General features: G+C 54.4%; 1 protein-coding gene across 4 annotated transcripts; it reads right to left on the bottom strand.

Moving 5' to 3' along the window:
- Positions 1-1,071: 1,071 nt before the first annotated feature.
- On the bottom strand, positions 1,072-22,621 carry FLYWCH1 (FLYWCH-type zinc finger 1). Of its 4 annotated transcripts, XM_047713803.1 has the most exons (9): positions 22,301-22,621; positions 20,098-20,164; positions 8,660-9,097; positions 7,933-8,388; positions 6,303-6,749; positions 5,905-6,168; positions 5,307-5,570; positions 4,168-4,446; positions 1,072-2,197 (listed from the first exon to the last, which is right to left on the bottom strand). In XM_047713803.1, exons 1-9 carry the CDS (start codon positions 22,571-22,573, stop codon positions 2,121-2,123), a joined length of 2,565 nt encoding a protein of 854 aa, XP_047569759.1. In that variant the 5' UTR covers positions 22,574-22,621; the 3' UTR covers positions 1,072-2,120. The 4 variants fall into 4 exon arrangements, with proteins under 4 accessions (XP_047569759.1, XP_047569757.1, XP_047569758.1 ...); XM_047713801.1 differs by lacking the exons at positions 20,098-20,164; positions 22,301-22,621 and having other exon boundaries at positions 1,072-1,680; positions 2,119-2,197; positions 4,174-4,446; positions 5,301-5,570; XM_047713802.1 differs by lacking the exons at positions 20,098-20,164; positions 22,301-22,621 and having other exon boundaries at positions 1,072-1,677; positions 2,119-2,197; positions 4,174-4,446; positions 5,301-5,570.
- Positions 22,622-23,932: the final 1,311 nt, after the last annotated feature.

The following is a 23,932-nucleotide window of genomic DNA, read 5'->3' as shown; positions in this document are numbered from 1 at the left end:
GCGAGCTGGCTTCTAAGGAGCAGAGTAAAGCAGAGCGGCAGAGTGTGACAGTGTTCCAGAAGTCACTGTCACCTGCTTCCTGGTGTCGTTAGAGAGCTTTACTGAGCTGCCATTCCCACGCCAGCCCGCTGACTGTGTCAGTGCAGGACTCAGTGGGGTCGGCAGGTCCGCAGCCACGCGCCCAACCGCACAACCACTTCAAGGACCTTTCCAATCTCCCTGGAAGTCCTTTCCGTCCACGTCCACTTTTGAGGAGAGTCGCGAAGGACTGGTGCCAATTCTTGGCTAAGTGTCTGGTCCAGGGTACCAGGCATGCCATCCAGGCCTGGGGGCCTTTCTTGGTGGGAAGCTTTAAAATGACTAATTCAGGGGTGCCTGGGTGGCCCAGCGGGTTAGAGCCTCTGCCTTCAGCTCAGGTCATGATCCCAGGGTCCGGGGATCAAGCCCCATGTTGGGCTCTCTGCTCAGCAGGGAGCCTGCTTCCCCCTTTCTCTGCCTGCCTCTCTGCCTGCTTGTGATCTCTGTCAAATAAATAAATAAAATCTTTAAAAAAATAAAATAAAATGACTAATTCATCTTATAGGTTTATTCAGATTTTCAGGTCTACTCAGATACTTTTATTTCTTCTTGATTCGGCCTTGGTAGCCTTTCTAGGAACGTTTTCACTTAATCTTGGTTGACCCTTCCGTGCGAGTGTGGTTTTTCTTGTAGGGTAGGCAGTAATGCCCCATTTTTAACACTTGATTTTAATAATTTGAGTCTTCCCTATCTTTATTTTAAGATTTTATTTTGGGGGGGGAGCGGCGCCTGGGCGGCTCAGTCGGTTAAGTATCTGCTTCACCTCGGGTCATGATTCAGGGTCCTGGGATCAAGCCCCGCATCTTTTTGAAAGATTTTTATTTATTTATTTGACAGAGAGAGAGCACAAACGGGAGGCAGCAGAGGGAGATGGAGGAGCAGGCTCCCTGCTGAGCAAGGAGCCCAATGTGGGGTGATCCCAGGACCCTGGGTCATGACCTGAGCTGAAGGCAGAAGCTTAACCAACTGAGCCACCCAGGCACCCCCTAAATAAATAAATTCTAAAAAAATATAAATAATGGTATTATTTTTTTAGTAATCTCTACACCCCACGTGGGGCTTGAACTCACGACCTCGAGATCAAGAGTCTCACACACCCCTCTGAGCCAGCCGGGCACCCGTGAGTTTTCCCTAGAACTTTACAACCAATTTTGAAAAAAATTACATTAAATTAAAATAATAAAGAAATAAAAACCACTTTTGGAGGCGATGTAGTGAAAGGTTTGTCGATTTGGTGGATCCTTTCAAAGAGCCAGCTTCTCGTCGCGTTCATTTTCTCGTCTCTATTTCATTGGTGTCTGTTCTCTCTCACGTCCCTCCTTCTGCTTTAGGGTTGCTCCTTTCTTCTTTTCCCAGCGTCGTAGCATGGAAGCGTAAGCTGCCAAAGGGAGATCTTTCTTCTTCTTGAAGGAAGTCTTTCCAGCCGCCAGGCTCCCTCAAGCGGTGCTCTGCCCCGGCCAGGCGTCTGCAGGGCCGCGGCTCCATCCTGCTCACTTCAGACCAGGTCCCGCTCGTCTCGGGATTTCTTCCAGTCACCGGGTGCACGGGAGTGGGGTGACATCCGATATCTGTAAGCTCCCCATCATTTCTGGCTTCACTCTGCTGCGAAGACATAACATCCTTTGTGTGATCTCAGTCCTTGTTGCTGGACGAGTCCTGCTGTTTCGGGGCCTGGGTCCCGTCTGGCCCGGTGAGCACCCCCCGCGCTTGGGGAGAAGACCCGCTGCTCCCCTCCAGGCCCCCGTGTCGCAGGGAGAGAGCTGTCACTCGCAGGAGTGGCCCCCCAGGGAGAGCTGGGGCCCACGGCCACGTGAGCGAGAGAGTGAGGCACCGGGGAAGGGACACCCCCCCAGCCCCCGCGGGCCTTCAGGTGACCACAGCCCCGACCCCCCAGCTTTCCTTCAACCTCAGGGTGACCCTGTGCCAGAACCACAAACCCGACCACTCCGGACATCTTGCCCATTGGCAAGGGAGAGATGGTAAGTGTCGCCATAAGCCACTACGTGTGGGGGGTGACCTAGGGGATGCGAGACAACTCACAGTTACCCACGCATCTGGGGGCTTTCCGGAGAGCCAGGCTGCACGGACGGCGGCGCTGCTGGGGGAAGCTCCATCTTTCCTGAGGAAAGAAAGTGGAAACCACGGGTTAATAATTCTTCTCTTGTTTAAGATTTTCTTTTCTTTCTTATTATTTTTCCCAAAGTGGGGCTTGAACTCACAACCCTGAGATCAAGAGTCACATGTTCTACTGACTGAGCTGGCCGGGCGCCCAGTTAACTCTTTTCTTGTTAAAGCTGCTAGGGTCAAAGGCATGCGCTTTGTAATGACGACTTTACGGGCCTGAGGATGAGGAAAACGGGGTAGAAGGCTCCCCCCCAAGTGGGGAAGCCATTGGAAATTCTGGTTTTCTAACACCCCAAACTACCTGTGCCTAGTGAAAGAAGCCACTGGGGACCCTGAGAGTCAGCATTCGGCCCCGTCCAGGAGAGCAGGACTAAATGAGACATCGAACTGAGGTGCCCTCCACTGGGCCACAGGTGTCCCACAAGTTTTTTTTAAGATCTTTTATTTATTTGTTTGACAGAGAGAGAGAGAGACAGCAAGAGAGGGAACACAAGCAGGGGGAGTGGGAGAGGAGAAGCCGACTCCCCGCTGAGCAGGGAGCCCGATATGGGATTTGTTGTTGTTTTTTTTTTTAAGATTTTTTTTTTTTTATTCATTTATTTGACAGACAGACCACAAGTAGGCACAGAGGCAGGCAGAGAGAGAGAGAGAGAGAGAGAGAGAGAGAGAGAGAGAGGAAGCAGGCTCCCCGCCGAGCAGAGAGCCAGACGTGGGCCTCGATCCCAGGACCCTGAGATCATGACCTGAGCCGAAGACAGAGGCTTAACCCACTGAGCCACCCAGGCGCCCCCGATGTGGGATTTGATCCCAGCACCCTGGGATCGTGACCCAAGCCAAAGCCAGACACTTAACAACTGAGCCACCCAGGCATCCCCCCTTTATTTTTTTTTTTAAGATTATTTATTGGGGCATCCGGGGGCTCAGTCAATTAAGCAGCTCCCTTGGCTCAGGTCTTGATCCCGGAGTTGGGGGATCAAGCCCAGCATCAAGCCCGCTCAGTGGGGAGTCTGCTTCTCCCTCTGCGCCTTCCCCCGGCTCCTTCTCTCTCACTCACTGTTCCTCTCGCAAATAAATAATCTTTTTTAAAAAGACTATATGACAGAGAGAGAGACCACAAGCAGGAGGAGCAGCAGGCAGAGGGAGAAACAAGCTCTCCGCTAAACAGGGTGCCTGACGCGGGGCTCGACCCCAGAACCCCAGCATCCTGACCTGAGCCGAGGGCAGATGCTTAACGACTGAGCCACCCAGGACCCCCCACGACTTCTATTTCTTACTCATGCCAAACACTCCTTTCTCCCAGAAACCACCTTTATTTTTTTGAGCAGAAGCCATATTTCTTTTGGTTGTTTTATACAACTTGGACTCATTTTTCTATTTTCTAAGATGTGGTCCTTATTGTTCTCATGAATTAATATGAAACACAAAAATGCTTTCTATTGACTTGTTTTCTATCCTGTTTATGTGACGGGAACCCACTTTCAGTTCAATAAAATTAGTTCTTGGCAAAACCTTACAAGTGTGCGTGTGTATGCATGTGTGTGTGTGTGTACGTGTGTGCATGTGCACGTGTGTGCACACGCATGTGTGTGTGCAAGCCTGTGTGCGTGCATGCACGGGTGTGCGTACACACAAACACTGGCACGCTCTTCTGGAGTATTCTCTGTTTTTTCATCTGATTTTCAAGAGACTGATCTGTGACCAGTTAAGACCTCTTAGGATAAGGGAAAGGAGAAGACATGAATGAGAAGGGGAGTTGTTCTGAGAACAGGATGGATCTAGGGGTGCTTTCAAGTTCCGGAGAAGGCTCCAGCGGACAGGAGAGGTAGAAAACTCTGGAAAGGTAGAAAGGCCAGGGCACAAAGCTCCTCAGACAGTGCCTGTCTTCTGAGGTGTCCGCACCATGGGCTGGGAGGGCCTCGAGCCCCACCACTCTTGTTTCCGCCCCGCTCTGACCGCAAGCCCCATCTGCACCTGGGTCCGCCTGCAGGGCCACTCTGGGAAGCCGCTCCCGCTGCCTCAGGGCCTCCAGGCCCGCCAGGTCGGGCGGGTGGCAGTGGCTGCGCATCACAGTCACCAGCTGACCCTGCGTGATGGCCCGGCTGCGGCAGCCCAGCCGGGCCTGGTCCCGGCACATCCAGTAGACCTTCTCCCCCGCCGCCTTCTCCTTCCTGTAGAGGAAGGACTCGTACACCAGGAACCTGCCTCCGAGGGACGTCCTCAGGAACTCCAGAGGCTGGAGGGTTCCTGGAAGGAATGTGGCAACGTGAATGGGCCAGCTCGGAAGCAGGTTGCAGAGCCTGGGCGGCAGGGACAGAAGCCGCTTCCTCTGCGCCTGCAGCACCCCCACAGAGACGCTCTGCTCTCTGCCTGCAGACCAGCCCCGCTCTGGGGCCCGAGGGCTGCGGCTCCAGCGGCCAGCCCAGGGCCTGCGGCCCTGACACCCTGGAGGACAGACTGGCTGTCTCCTTCTCAGGGCTGGAGGGCTACCCGGGAGGCTGGCCCTGCGTCCCCGCACACCCCTCCTGACCCGCCTGGGACCCCACACCTGCTGGCAAGCACCCCACTCACAGGTTGGGCTAGAGCATTCAGCGGGGCCCATGGCTGGCTGGGACCACGCACCAGGAGCCTCCTGGCTCCGTGTCCCCTCTCCCCTCGGCCAGGTGGCAACTGATCAACTCTCTCTTGAGGCTTTTAAGACCCTGAATTGAAAGGTCCTGCAATGCTGGGGTCTGGGGGGCTCGAGAGAACTGGGTGGGGAAGTGAGGAAAATAGACAGACCCGAGAGGGAAGACAGAATGTCCCTGAGGTCCAGGCTCATTGCCCCATAAGTGGGTGCTGGACCCTTCCTGTCCTGTAGCAGATCACGCCCCCTGCCCCCTTCCCTCCAGCTGAGTGGGTTTCTCTCTGCTGCCAGCCAGTCCCACACCAGCACCAGCCTCGAGGATGGAGCCCATACACAGCCCTGCCTTTAGGGAGCTCCCGCTGTGGGCAGACCACCACATGTGGGTGGCTAGACCCCACCAGGCCCAGGGCCAAGGACAGAAGGTCCCAGCAGAGAGAGCAGGGCCTAGCACCTGCCACACTCTGCACCAGCTCACCCGCACCTGAGCCTTCCCTCTGCGCCGGGCTGGGGATCTGCTCCCGCTGCCTCAGGGCCTCCAGGCCCCCCAGGTCAGGCGGGTGACAGTGTCTGCGCATCACCATCACCCGCTGGCCCTGCGTGATGGCCCGGCTGCGACAGCCCATGCGGGCCTGGTCCCGGCACGTCCAGTAGACCTTCTCCCCAGCCGCCTTCTCCCGCCGGTACAGGAAGGACTCGTACACCAGGAAGCTGCCGCCCAGAGGGGTCCTCAGGAACTCAGGGCCTCCTGGGGAGAAACGGGACAGGTGCGGGGGTAGAACTGGGATCCGGGTCTTGGAGATCAGCAGGGAGGCGATGGGAGCCCCTGTTCTCAAATCAAGAGCAGCATAGCTCCTGGATGGAGCAGCTCAGGGAGGGCCCTGCCCAGACAGAGCAGGGCTGAGGTGAGGAGGGGAGGGTTGGGAGGGGAGGGGAGAGCAACTGGAGAGGGCTGTATCCACTTCCAGAGTGTTCCCCTAAGGACGGGACGCTGCTTGCTGGAGCACACGGGAGGGCTGAGGGAAAGGTGGCCGTCTGGGTCTCCTGCTTGTCACCAAGGCCCTGGCCACAATCTGTCCTACCTGGGCTCCCCCGCTGAGCCGCACCAGGGCGTTTCTCCCGCTGCCTCAGGGCCTCCAGGCCCCCCAGGTCGGGCGGGTGGCAGTGGCCACGCATCACGGTCACCCGCCGGCCCTGAGTGATGGCCCGACTGCGGCAGCCCATGCGGGCCTGGTCCCGGCACGTCCAGTAGACCTTCTGCCCTGCCGCCTTCTCCCGCCGGTACAGGAAGGACTCGTACACCAGAAAGCTGCCACCCAGAGGGGTCCTCAGGAACTCAGGGCCTCCTGGGGAGAAACAGGACAGGTGCGGTGGAGGGGAGGGAAGTGGCAATTCAGGGTCTTGGGGTCCCCTCCTACCTCCCTGGACCTGAGGAAGCAAGACCCGAGGGGGCTCTGGGCCGGCAGTGTGAAGGGCTCACCTGGGTCCTCATCCTGGTCCTCGGCAGGGGATCCCTGCGGGTCCTGGGTCTGGGCCGGAAGGACTTTTGTGCGCTTCCTGGGCCGGGCTCTGGTGACAGTCAGGGTCCCAGGCCCCCTGCGGGAGAGCAGGCTGTCCACGCCTCGGAACAGCTTGTCCGCTTGGCCCCCAGGTTCCCCAGGCCGGGCCTGCAGCGTCTCAATGGCCTTCTCCTGCTGTCGCCGGGCCTCCAGGCCCTCCACGTCGGGCGGGTGGCAGTGGCCCCGCATGACGGTCACCCGCTGGCCCTGGGTGATGGCCCGGCTGCGGCAGCTGTGAAGCGCATGGTCCCGGCACGTCCAGTAGACCTTGTCCCCCACGGCCTTCTCCCGCTTGTAGAGGAAGGACTGGTGCACCAGGAAGCTGCCACCATAGCACGTCCTCAGGAACTCCAGGGGCCGGGCTTCTCCTGGGGGAGGAAGCCGGCACAGTCACGGCAGGCGGAGGAGAAGAGTCTGGGGCAGCGTGGGGGGCCAAGCATTTTTTCCCTTGATGTGGACACCAATTGCGGTTTCCCCTGAGCTGGGCGTGCATGGGCCCCTTGGGCATTCCCCAGACCCCCCCCCCATGCCCCCAGGGAGCCAGGGAGAAGGTATAGGTCCTCTTTGGGAGGTTAGCGGGGAGGCCCCAGCTCAGGGTGGTTACACCTCATGGTGTAACACTCCTGTTCATACTCTTTTTAAGGTTTGCTTGAAACTTTTATCTAATTTTTTAAAGATTTTATTTATTTGGGGCGCCTGGGTGGCTCAGTGGGTTAAGCCTCTGCCTTCAGCTCAGGTCACGATCTCAGGGTCCTGGGATCAAGCCCCACATCCGGCTCTCTGCTCAGCGGGGAGCCTGCTTTCCCCTCTCTCTCTGCCTCTCTGTTACTTTTGATCTCTGTCTCTTTGTCAAATAAATAAATATTTTTTTAAAAATAGACAGTAAAAAACACATGTTCCCCACCTCCCCCCACCCTGCCCCTTCCCCCGCTCTAGTACCCAGCACAGCAGCAGCCCTAAGCCCTTAATCCTTCACATGTGGATCAGGAGGGAGCCAACCCTGGGACAAGCCCACCTCCCCTTTGCTGGTAATAAAAACCACCAAGAAGACCTCGGCTACCGCGCACTAGGCGCTGCCACACGTGGGACTGGCGATGATTGCTTCCAGCCTGTCAAGCATCTCATCCACCTGGCCTGGAGCAATCCCCCAACCCGGACAGCCCCCGAAACCCCAGAGCTTCAGCACCTGTGCTGAACGCTGGGGGGTGGGGGCCTGTGACCTGAACCTGGTCCAGAGCTCTCCCCTAGGCTGACCTCCCCTAATGTCTTGGGCCACCAGGACCACCTCGCTCTGTTCAAACTCACATTTCTGGGCCTCGCACCAGACCCTACTGCATCACAAAGTTCCAGAAGGACTTGGGTCCCCTGGTTCTGGAGCACTAGTTCTGTCCCCCGGGTTTGATGATTTCCGGGACATGTTTCTATCTTTCGGCCGTGCCGACGTAGAGCGCATTACAAACCACGGGGGACCCCACGTTTCCATCTGGGCACAGGTAAGGACCCCCGGGTTCTTGCCTGCTCCAGAGCGGACGCCAGGCACGGGGCGCTCACCGATCCCCAGCGTCGGGCGTTTCTTGGGGGGCAAGCTCAGCAGCGACACAGCTCGCGGCCCCTTCTCTTCTGCAGCTGGCTTGCTCAGCACCAACCTAGGGCTGGGCTTTGGCTCCTCAGGGCACAGACACGAGCCCACCCCTTCCAGCGGCTCCTCTGGTCGGCCCCCAGGGCCATCTGGACCCCCCAAGCCTTCAGGCAGGGCCGGGCCGGGCAGCTTCTGTCTCCGGCGCCGCGCCTCCAGGCCCTCCTCATCGGGCGGGTGGCAGTGGCCCCGCATCACCGTGGCCCTCGGGCCTCGGGTGATGGCCCGGCCCCGGCAGCCCAGCTCCCAGTGCTCACGGCATTTCCAGTACACCTTGTCCCCCACTGCCTTCTCCTGCTTGTACAGGAAGCACTCGAGCACCAGGAGGCGGCCCCCGAAAGGGGTCCTCAGGAACTCCAGGGGCTTGGGGGCTGTGGAGGAAAAGAGAGGGCTGGGTTGGCTGGAATGGAGCAAGTGTTGAGGCCAAGGGCATGGATGGGAGAGCGGGGGTACGTGCTGGGACGATGCCCTGAGATCATCACACCAGCCAGACACAGAGTCCTGGTTAGAGACAAGGATGCTTGGCTCCAAGCAGAGATGGGACCCCAAGGCCACCCCCTAGAAAGGGGTCCACAGGGCCTATGTCTGAGCGCGCAGGCCCACAAAGGGAGCTGGGCCAGGAGCAGGAGGCCTGGAACTCACCTGTGTCTGGCTTGTTGTGCTTCTGCTCAAAGGCCTGGGGGGTTGGCTGGACTGCCCCCACTTGCTCCTCCACTGGCAGGATCTGGGGGGTCCTGACCAGTGCATCAGGACCAGACATCTCCAGGGACAGGACACAGTACCCTCCTTCAGGCTGGGAGTCCACCCCATCCACGCTCTCGGTGGAGGCCGTCAGCAGGACCAGTTCGGAGAATTCTTGGGGCTTTGTGGGCGCTACAGGGACAACATCGGTGCCTGGCTCAGGGGACTCCGGGGACGGCTCTTGGCCAGCCTTCACACTCTCACCTTCCTGCTCGCTGGGCTCCGGCAGGGGCATTCTGGGATGATGGCCCGTCCCTGCGGCCACGCTCAGGACCCAGCAGGTGGAGTTCACGTCCTCCTCCTCCCTGCTCAGGAACCTGGCAGTCCAGGGGGTCCGTCCTAAGGAAGGAGGCAAAATCCATCCGTGAGGCCCCCTTGGGCCTGGGGCTTAGGAAGAAGGACATGGGCCTGGGGCTCAGGAAGATGGACGTGGGCTGGAGGTGGAGCCAGAGGGGGCTGAAAGGCTGGGGAGAGTCCTGCACGGAGCGGGGGCACCCTGGGTAGGTGCCTGGGGAGAGTCCTGCACGGAGCTGGGGCACCCCAGGTAGATGCTTCTGCTCCTCTGTGCCCTCTCAGGCAACTGCGGTCTGGTGACGTCCCCTCCCCAAATGCCACATTCCTGTCTGTAAAATGTGCCACAGACCAGGCTCTCCAGGGGCTCTTGGGGAGACTGAGGCACTGAGGACCATGAGCTTCTACAAATAGAGGCCCTTAGATGCTGAGCACGGTGGGACGCGTCTTCACAGGGTTTCCCATTTAATCTGGCCCCATGTTATAATAGTTGATCATTCTTATTGATCCAGTGTACAGATGAGGACATGAGGCACGCTAGGACAGCCAACACGGCCATGAAGTACAGAGCAGGGAGTCAGGTAGAGGGGGTTCCAGAGCCTGACCTCTCACAGGACCTGGTTTACCTCGTCTGGGATGAAGGTAACTGGCCTTCCTGAGCACCAAGCCTCAGAGACCAGCATGCAGGTCACGGGCTCAGGTCCCGGACCCTCCCTGGATACCCAGTGTCCCACCTCCTGACACTGTGTCACAGGGAGACCGAGCCAGGCACCCGCGGGCGCTCTGCAGACCACAAAGGGGACGTCTGGCTCTGAGAGGCAGGACTCTTTGGACTCACAACCTGATCTGTCCCCCAGCCTGGGCCGGAGGCTCCGGACCACACAGCACTCAGGAGATGCCGGGACACCTGGAGGGCAGTGACCTTGTGCCTGAGCCGGGGCTGGCGCTGCCTCAGCTGGGAGGGGACAGGGCAGTAGAGGTGTGCAGAGAATCCACAGTCACTCCAGGACCCCTGGCTTCTGGGCTGGAGAAGAAGAAAGGATGTGTTACAGGGGTGGAGCTAGCCTGGAGACGGGACCCTGGGTACCAGTGTGGGTTGAACTTCCTTGCTTTCTTGAGGGACTGGTTGGGGGGTGAATGACTCGGTCTCCCCTGACTCTCCTTAAGAAGAAGCAAGACTGCAGCCTCCCTGCACAATTCAGCCCCGTTTGTGAGCTGTCACCCTCGTTTCCAGTGTTGCCATTCCTGCTCTGGAGTTCCTGGTTTGGGGCCCAGATTCAGCTCCCCGAAGCCTGGTCAGCCTAAGGGCAGGGCCCCAGGGCCCCACTAAGACAGAGCCAAGGCTGAAGGCTCAGAGGGGTGCCTCATCTCCGCCCCATCCCGCCATACACGCCTGCCCATCCCAGGGCAGTGGAGAAGCCCATCATGGGGGTTTGGGGTGGGAGGTGGTGGTGAGACTCAAGGAAATCTTCCAGGTCCCAGGCCACCTGATTGAGAATCCTGGCTATGCTGGCCTCCCACGTCATGCCCTGGACTTTCCAACGCTCGCTCCTCCCGTGCCACCCTTCTTTGCCCTGCCCATCCCGCCCCACACTGAGACGTGGTGGGGCTGGGACGCATGGACCCCTGGAGACCGGCCCCAGCAGGACCCAGTGTGCGCGCAAAGATGCTCCAGGCAGAAAAGGGTGACAGCGGGAAGCCCCGCCCCCGGACTGCCACGCACCCCTTGCGAATTGGCCTGACGTGGGACTGTCAGTCGGCAGCCCGTCCGGGCTGGGGGGCTCTGGCTCCCCTCGCGCTGTGGTCCCTGTGCTCTGGGTCCCATGCCCCAGCCGGCTGGTGCTCATCTGCGTCCCAGCAGCCTCCAGCCTGCAGGACCAAGGGTGCAGGGAGCCGGCCCTCTCTTCTGCAGAGGCCTGGGACAACTCTGGCCAGGCGAAGCACTGTGGTCGCCGTCCACACAGCACACACACTCCTACAAGTCCCAGCCCCGGATCCCCGCCATGCGCAGGGCAAGAGGGGATGCTGTGGGGACCCCGAAACGCCATCAGCCTCAGACCATCAGATGCCAAAGGCTGGCCTCCTCCAAACCAGAGGGCGTTGGCATGACTAAGAGCCCACACATTCCACAGGAACAGGACCCGGAGTCATGGGTACCCCAGAGTCAGAAGACGGTGAGATCTCCTCAAATACAAGTTCTGCATAAAAGGCTTCTAACACGTACACCCCTCAAAGGATACGGAAGAAATTTCAGCACAACCAAAGGCGAACTCTGGCCACCCCCAACTCTCCCCCGCCACACCCACACCATCTGCTGAAAAGCAGGGGTCTGGCAATGACCTTGAACTTGGATTGGTTTGATGATTACCATCCTCACCCACTAAGGGATCTCGGAATGTAGATCGTCTAATGACCACAATCCTCTCATCAAGTATGCAGGCCCCCCTCGCAATGTGGTCTTGAATCTGGACAGGCTCAAGCCCAGACGGGTCCCTCGCTCTGAGACTTGCTGAGTGTGGCGGAACCAAGCTGGGGGCTTGGAAGTCCTCACCCTTAGGAGACGCCAGGTTAGGAAGCCGTGTGAGCGGCCACGTGCAGGGAGGAAGCACTGCCGGGCATCGAGGAAAAGCATCCTGCACTGTGCGGTCCAGCAGACCCCCCGCCTGTGCGATCCTGCACGGCAGTCATGGGAACAGCCCAGCCACCTCATGGGATACCCGTCAATAATAAACTTATCTTAAGCCAGTGAGATCAGGGTCATTTGTTACTCAGCCGTAACTGGTACTCTTGGAAGGTGACTGAACCTGGTAGGTTTTGGCTTTTTGATGGATGGAACAGAAAAGGTTGTGAGATGTACAGTATCAAAGTGCATTTGAACTTCAGGGGCCATGATAAAGAAACGTTAAATCCCTCAGCTGATCACGCTTAATGGGCTGGTAATCCACCAAGAAGAACAAAAAAAATTAAGTATGAAGGATGGCAATGAGAATTAATTACTTAAAAAGTCCATAACGGGAGCGTCTGGGTGGCTTAGTCAGTGAAATGTCTGCCATTGGCTCAGGTCGTGATGCCAGGGTCCTGGGATCGAGCCCCACATCAGGCTCCCTGCTCAGCAGAGAGCCTGCTTCTCCCTGTCCCTCTGCCTGCTGCTCCCTCTGCTTGTGTTCTTTCTCTCTCAAATACATAAAATCTTAGAAAAAGAAAAGCAAAAAGTCCACAATGTAAAATAAGCCAGTCACAAAAAAAACTAATGCATATGATTCCACTTCTGTAAAGTCCCTACACTAGTCAAATTCATGGCTGCAGAATCGGGGGGCCACTGCAGGGGGAGGGGATGGGAAGCTGTTGTTCAGTGGGTGTGGTTTCAGTTTGGGATGATGACGACATTCTGGCAGTGGAGGGTGGCGATGGTGGCATGCCAGTGTGAGGGTCAGAATGATTCAAGCTGTAAATTTTTGTGATATATGTTTTACCACATGCACACAAATCTGCAGCAAACTACATGTGTAATGTTCCATTTACCTAACATCATTGGGGAATGAGGTTGTGCAGAAAAGGCAGATTTCAAACAAGCTGAAGTTCTCTCTCCAGGATGCAGACTTTAACCATTTTATCTGCTTCACAGTTTACCCTCTGAGGATGGATCTCTCCATAAGCTCTTACCACTCTTCACTATCTGGATGAAGGGGGCATACATATTTTCTCCTGACCAGGAAATAAACTGTCTCCCCCCAGTTCCCTTGGTACAGCTCCCCTCCCCTCAGGGGCCCCTTCTCCACCCTTCATGTCCTGATCTCTCTGGTCACCAACGCTCTCTGCCTCCACGTTCTTTGCACCGGGACTACCAAGGTTCTTCGGTTTCCTGTGTCTGAGAATAAGACCTAACCAAAGCCCCTCCTTCCCTCAACCGTCCGACTTTGGAAGGCCAGCCCACACTCCTGCCTTCTCAGCCCGGCTGTCTGCAGGCTCCCCGCCAGCTCTGCGGACACCAACCACTCTCTCGTTCAGCCCCCCGTGCAGGGTTGGCACCAGCTGGGTCCATCCGTACACCGCGATCTCCCTCAGAACCACTGCGCAGGCCTATGTGTGGTCCGTCCATACGACGGAATAATATTCGGCCATAACCAGGAATCAAGTTCTGGCACGTGCCAGACGAATGCTGAGAACATCACGCTTAGTCAAAGAAGCTGGGCACGGGGCGCCTGGGGGGCTCAGCTGGTAAAGCGTCTGCCTTCAGCTCAGGTCATGAGCTCCAGGTCCCGGGATCGAGTGAGGAGTCTGCTTCTTCCTCTCCCTCTCTGCCTCTCCTCTCAGCTTGTGCTCTCTCTCTCTCTCTCTCTCTCACAAATGAATAAATAAAATCTTAAAAAAAAAAAAAAAGCAGCAGCAGACAGACACAAAAGATGGCATACTACATGACTCCGTTTATATGACATGTTGAGAACAGGCAAATCCACCGAGATGGAACGTAGATGAGCGACTGCGTAGGACTGGTGGCGGGGGGAGATTTGGAAGTGATGCTAAGGGGTGTGGGGCTTTTGGGGTAATGAAACTGATTGTGAATCAGTGAAACTGATTGTGGTGATGGTTGTTGGACTCCGTGGACACATGGAATACAGTGAGTTATACACTCTCGACAGGGGAGTTGTATGCATGTAAATCAGATCTCAATAAATCTGCTTAGAAAATATCCTTATAGGGACTCAGGTCCCCAGGGTCACTAGGATGAAAAATAGTTTTTTCTTTCCTTTTTTTTTAAAGATTTTTTAAAAGTCATCTCTACACCCAACGTGGGGCTCAAACTCACAACCCTGAGATCAAGAGTCACACGCTCCACTGACGGAGCCCATCAGGCGCCCCGAAAACCGGTCTTCTACACCCTAAGCAGGCCTTTCCCTACTGGGCTTGGTTTCCTCATCAAAGAAGAGGGATTGAATATTAGGAGATTGTGGAGGTTGCGAAGATTATATTGTAAAAACGATATACAAATTTGTTTAAACTGTTAAGAACCGAATTCCTAGTCAACGCCCCATAATCCTGCCCCTCAGACACATAGCTCTGTCCATTTTTGGGTCAGAGCTCTGGACGGACATTTTGTTTTCCGTGACACACACGTCGCATCAACATGTCCTTTGCGATTTCGCCCCACTTTACGGTGGGAGGCCCCCACCTAGACCAGGTGGAGCCCCAGCCCAGGATCAAATCATTACGTAAGGCAGGCTTGGAACGGGCGCCGGCGCGCACCGAGAAGACCGGCAGCAATGCTCCCGGCGGCCGCAGGGTGGCGGTGCTGCTCCTTAGGGCCCGCGCACCGCGTCCTCAGCGAGAGAGAGCGGCCTCACACGACCGTTTCCAAAACAAGAACGTGGGAGTTCTTCCTTGAAGCAAAAATAACCAAAGATTTCCCAAAATGTTTGTATTTACAAAACTTAATATTTAGGAAGCAGATGCAGTGAACAAAGTCTGCAAATACCATCTTTTCTAAGCTAAGGTTTTCCCAAAAACAAACCCAAGTACAGCTTGGACCCCGCGGGTCTCTCCCTCTGCCTCTGCAGGCTCTGCTCAGAGTTGTCGGTTACAGACTGATTTTATGTATTCATGGCCTCAAAAACAAAACAAAACAAAAAAATGGGGTGCCTGGGTGGCTCAGGTCATGATCCTGGGGTCCTGGGATCGAGCCCCGCATTGGCTCCCTGCTCAGCGAGAGGCCTGCTTCCCCCTCTCCCCCTCCCCCTGCTTCTGTTCCCTCTCTCGCTGTGTCTCTATCAAATAAATAAATAAAATCTTTATTTTTATGTTTTTGAAAGATTTTATTTATTTATTTGACAGAGAGAGATCACAAGCAGGCAGAGAGCTAGGCAGAGAGAGAGCGGGAAGCAGGCTCCCCGCTGAGCAGAGAGCCCGATGAGGGGCTTGATCCCAGGACCACCACCCAAGCCGAAGGCAGAGGCTTAACCCACTGAGCCACCCAGGCGCCCCAATAAATAAAATCTTTAAAACAAAAATAAAACCCTGAAGCCTTAAATACCTAGGAAGAAATATCTCAAAATGTTAAAAGTAGGAAAAGCAGTCATTTACTTTCTCCTTCCATTTCTTTTTCTTGAAATTGTGGACAATGTGCATGAACTCGGCACCTGGGGAAACGGGAGACAAGCTCCATCTCCTCGCTCCGTCATTTGCCCGTTAACTCCATAACTCTCCTGTGACAAGTCACACGAGAAATGAAAGGGTAATACAGATGACGGAACAGAGAAATGAGCAACACTCGAGGACATTAAAAATCCTTATTGTGGGACCCGCAGAGCCTCAAAGACACTCCCTCCGAGATATTTATTAACTACAAAGGGAAAGACAGTAACAACGGAGGGGAAATCCTGCAAACACCCCCTGGTCACCGAGGCCAACTTCGTCGGTCATAAGACACGTCAACACCATGATGTCCTTGATGAGATGCACCAAGGACACCCCACGGTCTCTGGGATACTCCTGCCCCAAGTTCACACGTCCACTTCAATCAGACAAGGCACATCGAGGGAGAGCCCACAAAACAAGTGACCAGAACACTTCAAAACCGCTGAGGTCATCAAGGACAAGGGCAGGGTGAGGACCTGTCACAGACTGGAGAGGGCTGAGGGGACCCAGCAGCTAAATGCCATATGGGACGGCAGGACGGAAGAAGGATGTTGGGGACAAGCTGGAGAAATCGGAGTCAGGTCAACAGTGTAGGCAAAGAGGGGCGCCTGGGTGGCTCAGTGGGTTAAGCCGCTGCCTTCAGCTCAGGTCATGATCTCAGGGTCCTGGGATCGAGTCCCGCATTGGGCTCTCTGCTCAGCGAGAAGCCTGCTTCCCTCTCTCTCTCTCTCTGCCTTCCTCTCCGTCTACTTGTGATCTCTCTCTGTCAAATAAATAAATAAAATCTTTAAAAAAAAAAAAAAACAGTGTAGGCAAAGAGAACTGTACCATGTTGATACCCTAGCTTCGCTCTCCACGCAGCATCGGGTGAGAGGCTGATGATTGGGGGGACCAGGTGACGGGTATGTGGGAATTCTTCATACTACCTTTGCAATGCTTTTAAAGTCTAAAATTAGGGGCACCTGGGTGGCTCAGTGGGTTAAGCCTCTGCCTTCGGCTCTGGTCATGATCTCAGGGTCCTGGGATCGAGCCCCACATTGGACTCTCTGCTCAGCGGGGAGCCTGCTTCCTCCTCTCTCTCTGCCTACTTGTGATCTCTCTCACTCCGTCAAATAAATAAATAAATTTTTTTTAAAAAGTCTAAAATTAACTCAAAAGACTCTTGAAAACCCAAATGTCAAACTTACAAAGTGGGAGTTGATGGAGAAAGTAAGTGACAGAGACCTCCTGAGTGTAGGGTGAGAGAGAGAGAGAAAGGGAGACACCCTCTGGTCCAGAGCCTCGCCATCCAACCTGGGACCTGGGACCTGAGCCAGGAACAAAGCTCCTCTGGCACCAGCCCACACCTCCAGTCCGGTGACCCAGCAATCTTCTTACCAAGCGTCACCACCAGCCCCGCTCAATGTCTGGGGCCTTAAGTGAGCGGTGCAGGGGCACATGGCTAGCGAGAGCTAAGACTCCAGCCCAGGCCCAGCTGGTGTGGAGCTAACGGGGTGCCTCCCTGTGCCCTGGGCGGCTACAGTAAGACGTAAGAAGCACCTCTTGCTTCTCCCTCTTGCAGAGGAAGCTGATGCTCAGAGCTGCCTTCAGAGTAAGTCATCAGCTGCACCGATGAGGCCCTACAAACCGGCTGTTTCATGGTTCATCCCAGTGACTTCCGGCTGATCTGGCCCATGGGAGGCGCAGTGGGACACTGGAGGCTGGGGCGAGGAGGGTGTTCATTCCAGAAGCCACCTGCCTGCCGTGGAGCTCGGCCTGGCTGTGCAGGCAGTGTGGAGCCCCTGCCATGCTCCGGCTCGCTCGTCATTTCCTGTTTGGCCTCCCAACTCCTCCACCACCAGGGACCACAAGGAAATCCCCAGTGGAAATCTTACAGCGAGGGTGGCTCAGTGGGTTAAGCCTCTGCCTTCGGCTCAGGTCATGATCTCAGGGTCCTGGGATCAAGCCCCACATCAGGCTCCTTGCTCAGCGGGAAGCCTGCTTCTCCCTCTCCCACTCCCCCTGCTTGTGCTCCCTCTCTCGCTGTCTCTCTCTCTCTGTCAAATGAATAAATAAAATCTTTAGAGGAAAAAAAAAAAAAAGAAATCTTTCAGTAGTTTCTGTTTTCCCAGCTGGAGAGGACAGTGATGACAGTATTTTCTATTTACCAGACACAAGGACGTGGCTGCCACTAGCCAGGAGGGGCTCTGCACTCACTACCACAGTTTATCTTCCAAATAAGCCCCTCAGTTAGAGTCCACTATTTTGTCATGTCCCAGCGGAGGAACCAAGGCTGAATCCTCGGCTCCTGTGACCCAGAGCGGGCCGATAAAGACAGTCCTCATTTGAGACGCCTGTGTCCGCCTTCAGGGCCTCAACTCGTAAAATCAGTAAAAATGGTTCTTTTCACACTAAGGATTCTGACCTAGGTATCAGTGCAGTGGGTTCAGACTGGTGGTTGTCGGTCAAGGTGACTTGCTTCCCAGGCAACACCTGACAATGTCTAGAGACATTTTTGGTTCTCACCACTGGGAGGCAGGGCGTGCTACCAGCATCTACTGGGCCGGGTCAAGGATGCTGCGCGACATCCTGCAGTGCCCAGGGTGGCTTCTCCAACACCCCCTAAAGAAGCATCTGGTCCAAAATGCCAACCAAGCCAAGGCTGAGAAAGCCTACTTGAGATCAGTGTTTAAAAAAATGAAATAAAATTTAAAAAATGAAACAGAAGAGAAAGAGTGAATCCATACAATGAGCTAAGTAGAGTTTTCATGCAAGTTTTATTATAATTAGTTGTATGTGTAATTCTGGCCTTTCTAAGAATTCCCTGGGGCCCTTGATAAAAATACAAATGCTTGGATTTCCATCTGATATTCGGACAGAGGATCCGGAGAGGGATTCAAGAATCTGAATTTTTAGCAAGCACCCCATGAGGCTCTGGGAGACCACGGACTGTGCTTTGGGAAACACTTGAAGAGAGGCCCTGGAGAAACGTGTCAGTCACTAAGTGAAGTGCCTAAGAAGGATTTAAAGGGTTTTCTTTTTGTGTGTGTGCCAGGCCCCACAGGAAGTATTTTATATACGTGATCTCACTTAATCTGTCCCACTGTACATGCTCCCTCGTTAATGTATTAAATAAAATTATAACACCTGTTTATTTTGTATCAGCAGGAGAGTTATGATTTCATCTTTTCTGAGATGATCCTGTAACATTATTTTTAAAGATTTTATTTATTTATTTGACAGACAGAGATCACAAGTAGGCAGAGAGGCAGGCAGAGAGAGGGGGGAAGCAGGCTCCCTGCTGAGCAGAGAGCCCGATGTGGGGCTCGATCCCAGGACCCTGAGATCATGACCTGAGCCGAAGGCGAGGCTTAATCCACTGAGCCACCCAGGTACCCCAATCCTGTAACATTTTAATGTATTTCACATACCTTGAGCTATTCGGGGGACCTCAAGAACACAGACGGGAATTTGCTCAAACTCCTAAGTAGTATAAGTGAAATGTGGCAGAGAGAGCTTAGCATGGCTTCCGTACCTTGGGACAGCAAATACCAGACTTCTAAAAATCCCATCCTGGAAGGTTCCTTCCAGCAAAGCAAACTCCAGAGGGCCTTTACAGTGAATTAACATGCTCATACCTACGCGAGCAACAGGCCAAATCGACTGAGACCAGCCTCATTCCCTGATCAGAAGTATCTTTCACTGAGGTTATGAGACTGTAAAGGACCGCTGCGCCTCAGCGGAAACTGGGCACTGTCTAGAACACATCCTTCCAGGTTACGGGCTTCCAGCCTGAGCTACTGGGACAGCTCTGCACAGCGGAGATAACCAAGATCGATGCAAAACTATTCTAGCCTGTGGGCAATAAACTCTCTCTCCACGCAAGTAAGTACATGTAAACAATTCTTCCGCCCAAAGAAAAAGCCAGTTTCGCTTCCAGGTGCACATTTCAGTATCTGTCATCTTCTAGAATCTTCTCTGGATTCTCTTGCAAACTGGTTATTAGACCTTTCTGGTTCCTTGGTTAATGAGTTAAGTAAAAGCTTCCATACACGTTCCTTCCACATCTGTCTGAGACAGCTTTATTTCTTTTGTTTCGGTCTAAGGTTCTGCTTTTCTAATTGCCTGGGTCATTGGCCCTGTCATCCCTGGTTCAAGTCCGCAATCTTTAAAATTCTGCCAATCTGCACTGCATGCAATACAAGTGGGTATGACTTTACGAAACCTTCCCCTGCCACGCATATGTCTGTTTATCGTGGGTGGACTTTGAATGCATTTTTTTACTCTGGATGATCATTGCGTTGAGGTCAATACTTGGGTCCTCGTGTTTGTTTTGTAGTATTTAATTTTCACTCACTCAAGATTTATTGAGTGACAAGTATTTTTTTTAATATTTTATTTATTTATTTGACAAACAGAGATCACAAGCAGGCAGAGAGGCAGGCAGAGAGGTGGGGGGAAGCAGGTTCCCCGCCGAGCAGAGAGCCCGATGCGGGGCTCAATCCCAGGACCCTGAGATCATGACCTGTGCCAAAGGCAGAAGCTTTAGCCCACTGAGCCACCCAGGTGCCCCAAGTGACGAGTATTTTAAATTGGGCAGATGTACACGGAAGGTTCGAGAGCCTTGCGGTTTGCTTTATCCCTTTCTTCTCTTCTCCCCTCCCCCAGGACTGAGACACAGAGCAATTCTGAGCCCACATTCAACTGCCCACTGATACTGCTTTCCTGCGTGCGGTCCCAAAGGGCTCAGTGTCAACCTGACACACCTAAGAGACCCACGGGATTCCAGACTGCCGGGAGCCTCTCAGGCGAGAGCTCATCGCTAAGGGCCTGAACGTCCGAGCCTCACTCAGCAGCTGACAGTGGATCAACAGAATTACCTTCAGGCACAGAGAGCGAGACCCGCCATTCTCATCTACCAGTACTCCAGTCCTTACGGCTGAGGCTGACTTGCTCGGTGCGACACCTGGGGCAAATTCCATCAATCCTCTGGACTGATTTTACCTGTGAAACAGGAAAAGTGGCGAATGAGATGCTGTATGTGAAAAGTTTCCATAAACTGTAAATCATTACGCAAGGAGTTCTTTGTTGGGCCCAGGGGTCTTGATGTTTGAAAAAGCTCCTGGGGTGGGGCACCTGGGTGGCTCAGTGGGTTAAGCCGCTGCCTTCGGCTCAGGTCATGATCCCAGGTCCTGGGTTCAAGCCCCACATCGGGCTTTCTGCTCAGCAGGGAGCCTGCTTCCTCCTCTCTCTCTGCCTGCCTCTCTGCCTACTTGTGATTTCTCTCTGTCAAATAAATAAATAAAATCTTAAAAAAAAAAAAAGAAAAAGCTCCTGCGGGACTCCAGCTGCTCTCCCCCTCCCACGTGTGCTATCGAGCTATGAGGGGTAGAGGTGTGCACTCACTGACTGGTGAACTTCCTATGAAATACGCGTGCTCTCCGTGTGTGCGTACACAGAGGTATCGCTCCTGGGAGGTGATGAAGGTGGCAGCGACCGCCGCCCCCCGCCCCAGCGGTTCGGAATCAGGGCTCTAAAGCAGGGCTTCTCAACTTCAGCACCACTGGCATCTGGGGGGAGGGGGCTGTCCTGTGCAATGAGGGATATTTAGCAGCATTTCTGGCCTCTGCCTGCTGGATGCAGCACACCCAGCCCAACAATGCCGTTGCCGTATGTCCCCTGGGGACCCCACTCCTGAGTACCTGAGAGATGCACAGGGCACAGAAAGGAAGATTCTGGCTCCAGGTCCTTCCAGACCCAAGTCCTTCAGTCACCAGATCAGAATCTTAGCTTTTTTTTTTTTCTGTTTTTTTGTTTTTGTTTTTTGTTTTTTGTTTTTTAAACTAATCTCTATGCCTAATGTGGGGTTCGAACTCACAACCTGGAGATCAAGAGTCCTCTGCCTTACCCACCGAACCAGCCAGCACCCCAGAATCTTAGCTATTTTTTTTTACTCCTTCCTCACCAGGCCTCATGTGTCCTCAAATCTCATTCTCTGTACCTGGTCACACCACCTTCCCGTGGCCTTCCCACGGAACCACTCCAGGGCTTTGGTCCTCACCCACTCCTCCGTGGCCTTCCCATCCAGCATCCAGCCTGGCTAATTCTCTCTACGCAGTGCCAACCGGTTAATCTTCCTAAAGCTGAACTTCAATTATTTCTCTCTCCGGTAAAAATCGTCTCCTTCTCCCTTATAAACACTCCACGCTCTAGCCCCAAGCTCACACACTCTCTTCTCCCAGTCCGACTAGAAGCCTTTGGAAGAGGAACAAGATAAACCTGATGGCATCAAACCAAAAAATTCAAATCCAGTCCTCGAAGTGATTTTTGGCCCTAAGAAGCAGAAATGCCAAAGTATTAAAAATATACCTTTTGGGGGGGGGGGGAGTTGAAGGTTACCATGATTATCTGATTATTGGAACTCAGCATCCCCCAGAGGCAAGAAGCAGATGCTGAGAAAGACGGAGGTTTGTTAAAACAAGGGTTTCAAACTGTGGTCAGAACCACCAGGTCCCGAAATCAGTGTCACGGGTTAGCGATAGTCATTGGGAACGGAAAGAACAGAACACAACAGAATGAAATCAGAACAAAGGTAGAGGCGACGCGGCCGTATCCTGAGAGGACATTTGAACTTCTCTCCCAGCAATCTACGTCCGCAGGCACAAGTTATGCATGGGGAGCATATTTCTCAAGTCCAACAAGTTTGAAAGTCACAAGAGGCAATCTGCGCAATCAGAAGTGGAAGGAGGGGTCTAAGAGCAGCAAAAAGTGCAAGGTCACTGGGACCTACAGAACCGCGCAGGCGGGACGCGGCTGGGGTGGGGGCCAGCGCGGGTCAGCACCGGTGCTGAGGACACCGCAGAGCCGGGATGTGGAGGGGGCGAACGGGGGGCTCCCTTTCTGGGGATGTCGGGGCTCAGTCCGGGGTCTGCTGGGTTGGGGCGAAGGAGGAGCTAGGAGAAGGGAGACGAGTCTCAGGTGAAGGACAAGGAGGCGGCCTGAGCGCCGGGACCCGAAGCCGGGTGCCCACCCCCGCTTTCAGCCTCAGCAGCCCTCGGAACCCCCGGGGAGGCCTGGCCGGGGGCGCGGCCACGCCGTGGGACCCGGGACCCTCCCCGGCCCGCTGGGGCCCGTGCTCACCGGGCACCGACCGGGCGGCGGCGGCAGCGGAGCCCTCCCTCTCCGGAGACCGAGCCGCGGCGGGTCCTTTGGCCTTGGCCGCCGCAGCCACAGGCGTCGACCTCGCGGCCCAGGCGCCTCAGGCCACCACAACCCTAGCGCCCGCTCCCTGCCCCCACCTGTCCTGTCGGGAGCGAGCCCCGTGCCCGCGCGCCGCCGCTCTGGCCGGGAGCGCGCGCCACCCGGCGGGGGAGCCGACCCCTTGGAACGCCCAAGCAGTCTTCCAGTGAGCATGCGCAGAAGGGCCGCGGGGCCCCATTCCTCGGGCAAACTCCGCTTCTCCGGCTCTTCTGTGAGCGGGGCCGAGCTGGAGGCCTGACCAATCGGAGCGGGGATATGGGGCCAGGGTTTGCGAAAAGGGCGGGGCAAGCCCAGGATTGGGCGGTGGCACCCGGGGGCGGAGCGTCGGCCGCACAGGCGGGTTGGCACTGAGGATTCTGGGCGGGGCTCTGAGACAGGTGAGTTGGGGGGCTTCCTTGAGACCACCCCCAGGCCTCCACGAGGATTTGAGTCCCTGCTCACTAAGCGGGAGCATTTGGTTAAATATCATATTAGACCTGTCACTTTCCTTCGCCAGCAGAAGGAAATTTCTTATACACCTTGTTAAAACCTTCAAATGACCCCACCGCAAAGCTGGGTCAATTTGAGATGCAAAACACAGTGAATTTTGGTAATAACGGATTATAACTTTGAATAAAATAAGAACCTACGAGTTGATACTGATCTAAATAAGTAGGAGCACCCAGGTGACCCGGTTGGCTAAGCGTCTGACTCTGGGTTTTGGTTGGGGTCGAGATCTCAGGGTTGTGAGATGGAGCCCCTAATCAGGCTCTCTTCTGGGTGTGGAGTCTGCTGGAGATTGTCCCTCTCCCTCTGCCCTTCCCCCGACCCCAGCCTTCACCCTCAACCCTGCCTGCAGCGCTCTTTTTCTAAAAAAAAAAAAAAAAAAAAAAAAAAAAAAGTAAATGGGAAGAAGGGAAAGCTCGCTCTTACTGTAGGAGCCCAACTGAGAAATGCAGAAGAGATGATGCAGAAAATCATCATTTGTCAACCATCCTAATTAATGGCTGATTTCCACAAAAATTATTAATGGCCTCTAAAGTTGGAGAGTAAGAGCTTAATAAGGAAATGGTATTTACATAATCCCAAAGATACTTATTAATTACAAAGGGGGAAATACGAATTTTACAGTAGAGGAATGGTTCTCAAAGTGTAGTCTGGGGGTTCTTAGAGGTCCCTGTGGAATACTGCAAAGGCGGCATGACATGGATTACATGGATGTTACATGGATTACATGGATGTTGTAAAAGGCTGACTGCCAAAGCTCAAATGAGAACCTCTAGCATTTCTTTAGGCCTCCATTAAGGAGATTTGCATAAATAAATAAATAAAATGTACAATTCAGGTTTTTTTAGCATATTCATAAAGTTGTGCAAACATCAGCACAATCAGTTTTAGAATATTTTTACTCCAGGAAGAATCCTGTAGCCACAGTTGAAACATTCCTCACCCCCGAGCCCCAGGCTACTATTCAGCTTTCTGTCCCTATAGATGTGCCTATTTTGGACATTCATATAAATGGAATCATACAAT

The sequence above is a fragment of the Lutra lutra genome, chromosome 18, assembly GCF_902655055.1.
Source record: "Lutra lutra chromosome 18, mLutLut1.2, whole genome shotgun sequence".
Classification (NCBI taxonomy): Eukaryota; Metazoa; Chordata; class Mammalia; order Carnivora; family Mustelidae; genus Lutra; species Lutra lutra.
This window is presented reverse-complemented; position numbering and strand designations above follow the sequence as displayed.

What these genes read in the sequence shown, in the direction of transcription:
- FLYWCH1 (XM_047713803.1), bottom strand. Translation starts at nt 22,573, where the DNA reads ATGCTCACTGGAAGACTGCTTGGGCGTTCCAAGGGGTCGGCTCCCCCG. An exon ending in ACGCCCGACGCTGGGGATCG is followed by an intron (nt 6,750 to 7,932) that starts GTGAGCGCCCCG and finishes TTCCTCCCCCAG; the next exon opens with GAGAAGCCCGGCCCCTGGAG. An exon ending in GGACCAGGATGAGGACCCAG is followed by an intron (nt 6,169 to 6,302) that starts GTGAGCCCTTCA and finishes GTTTCTCCCCAG; the next exon opens with GAGGCCCTGAGTTCCTGAGG.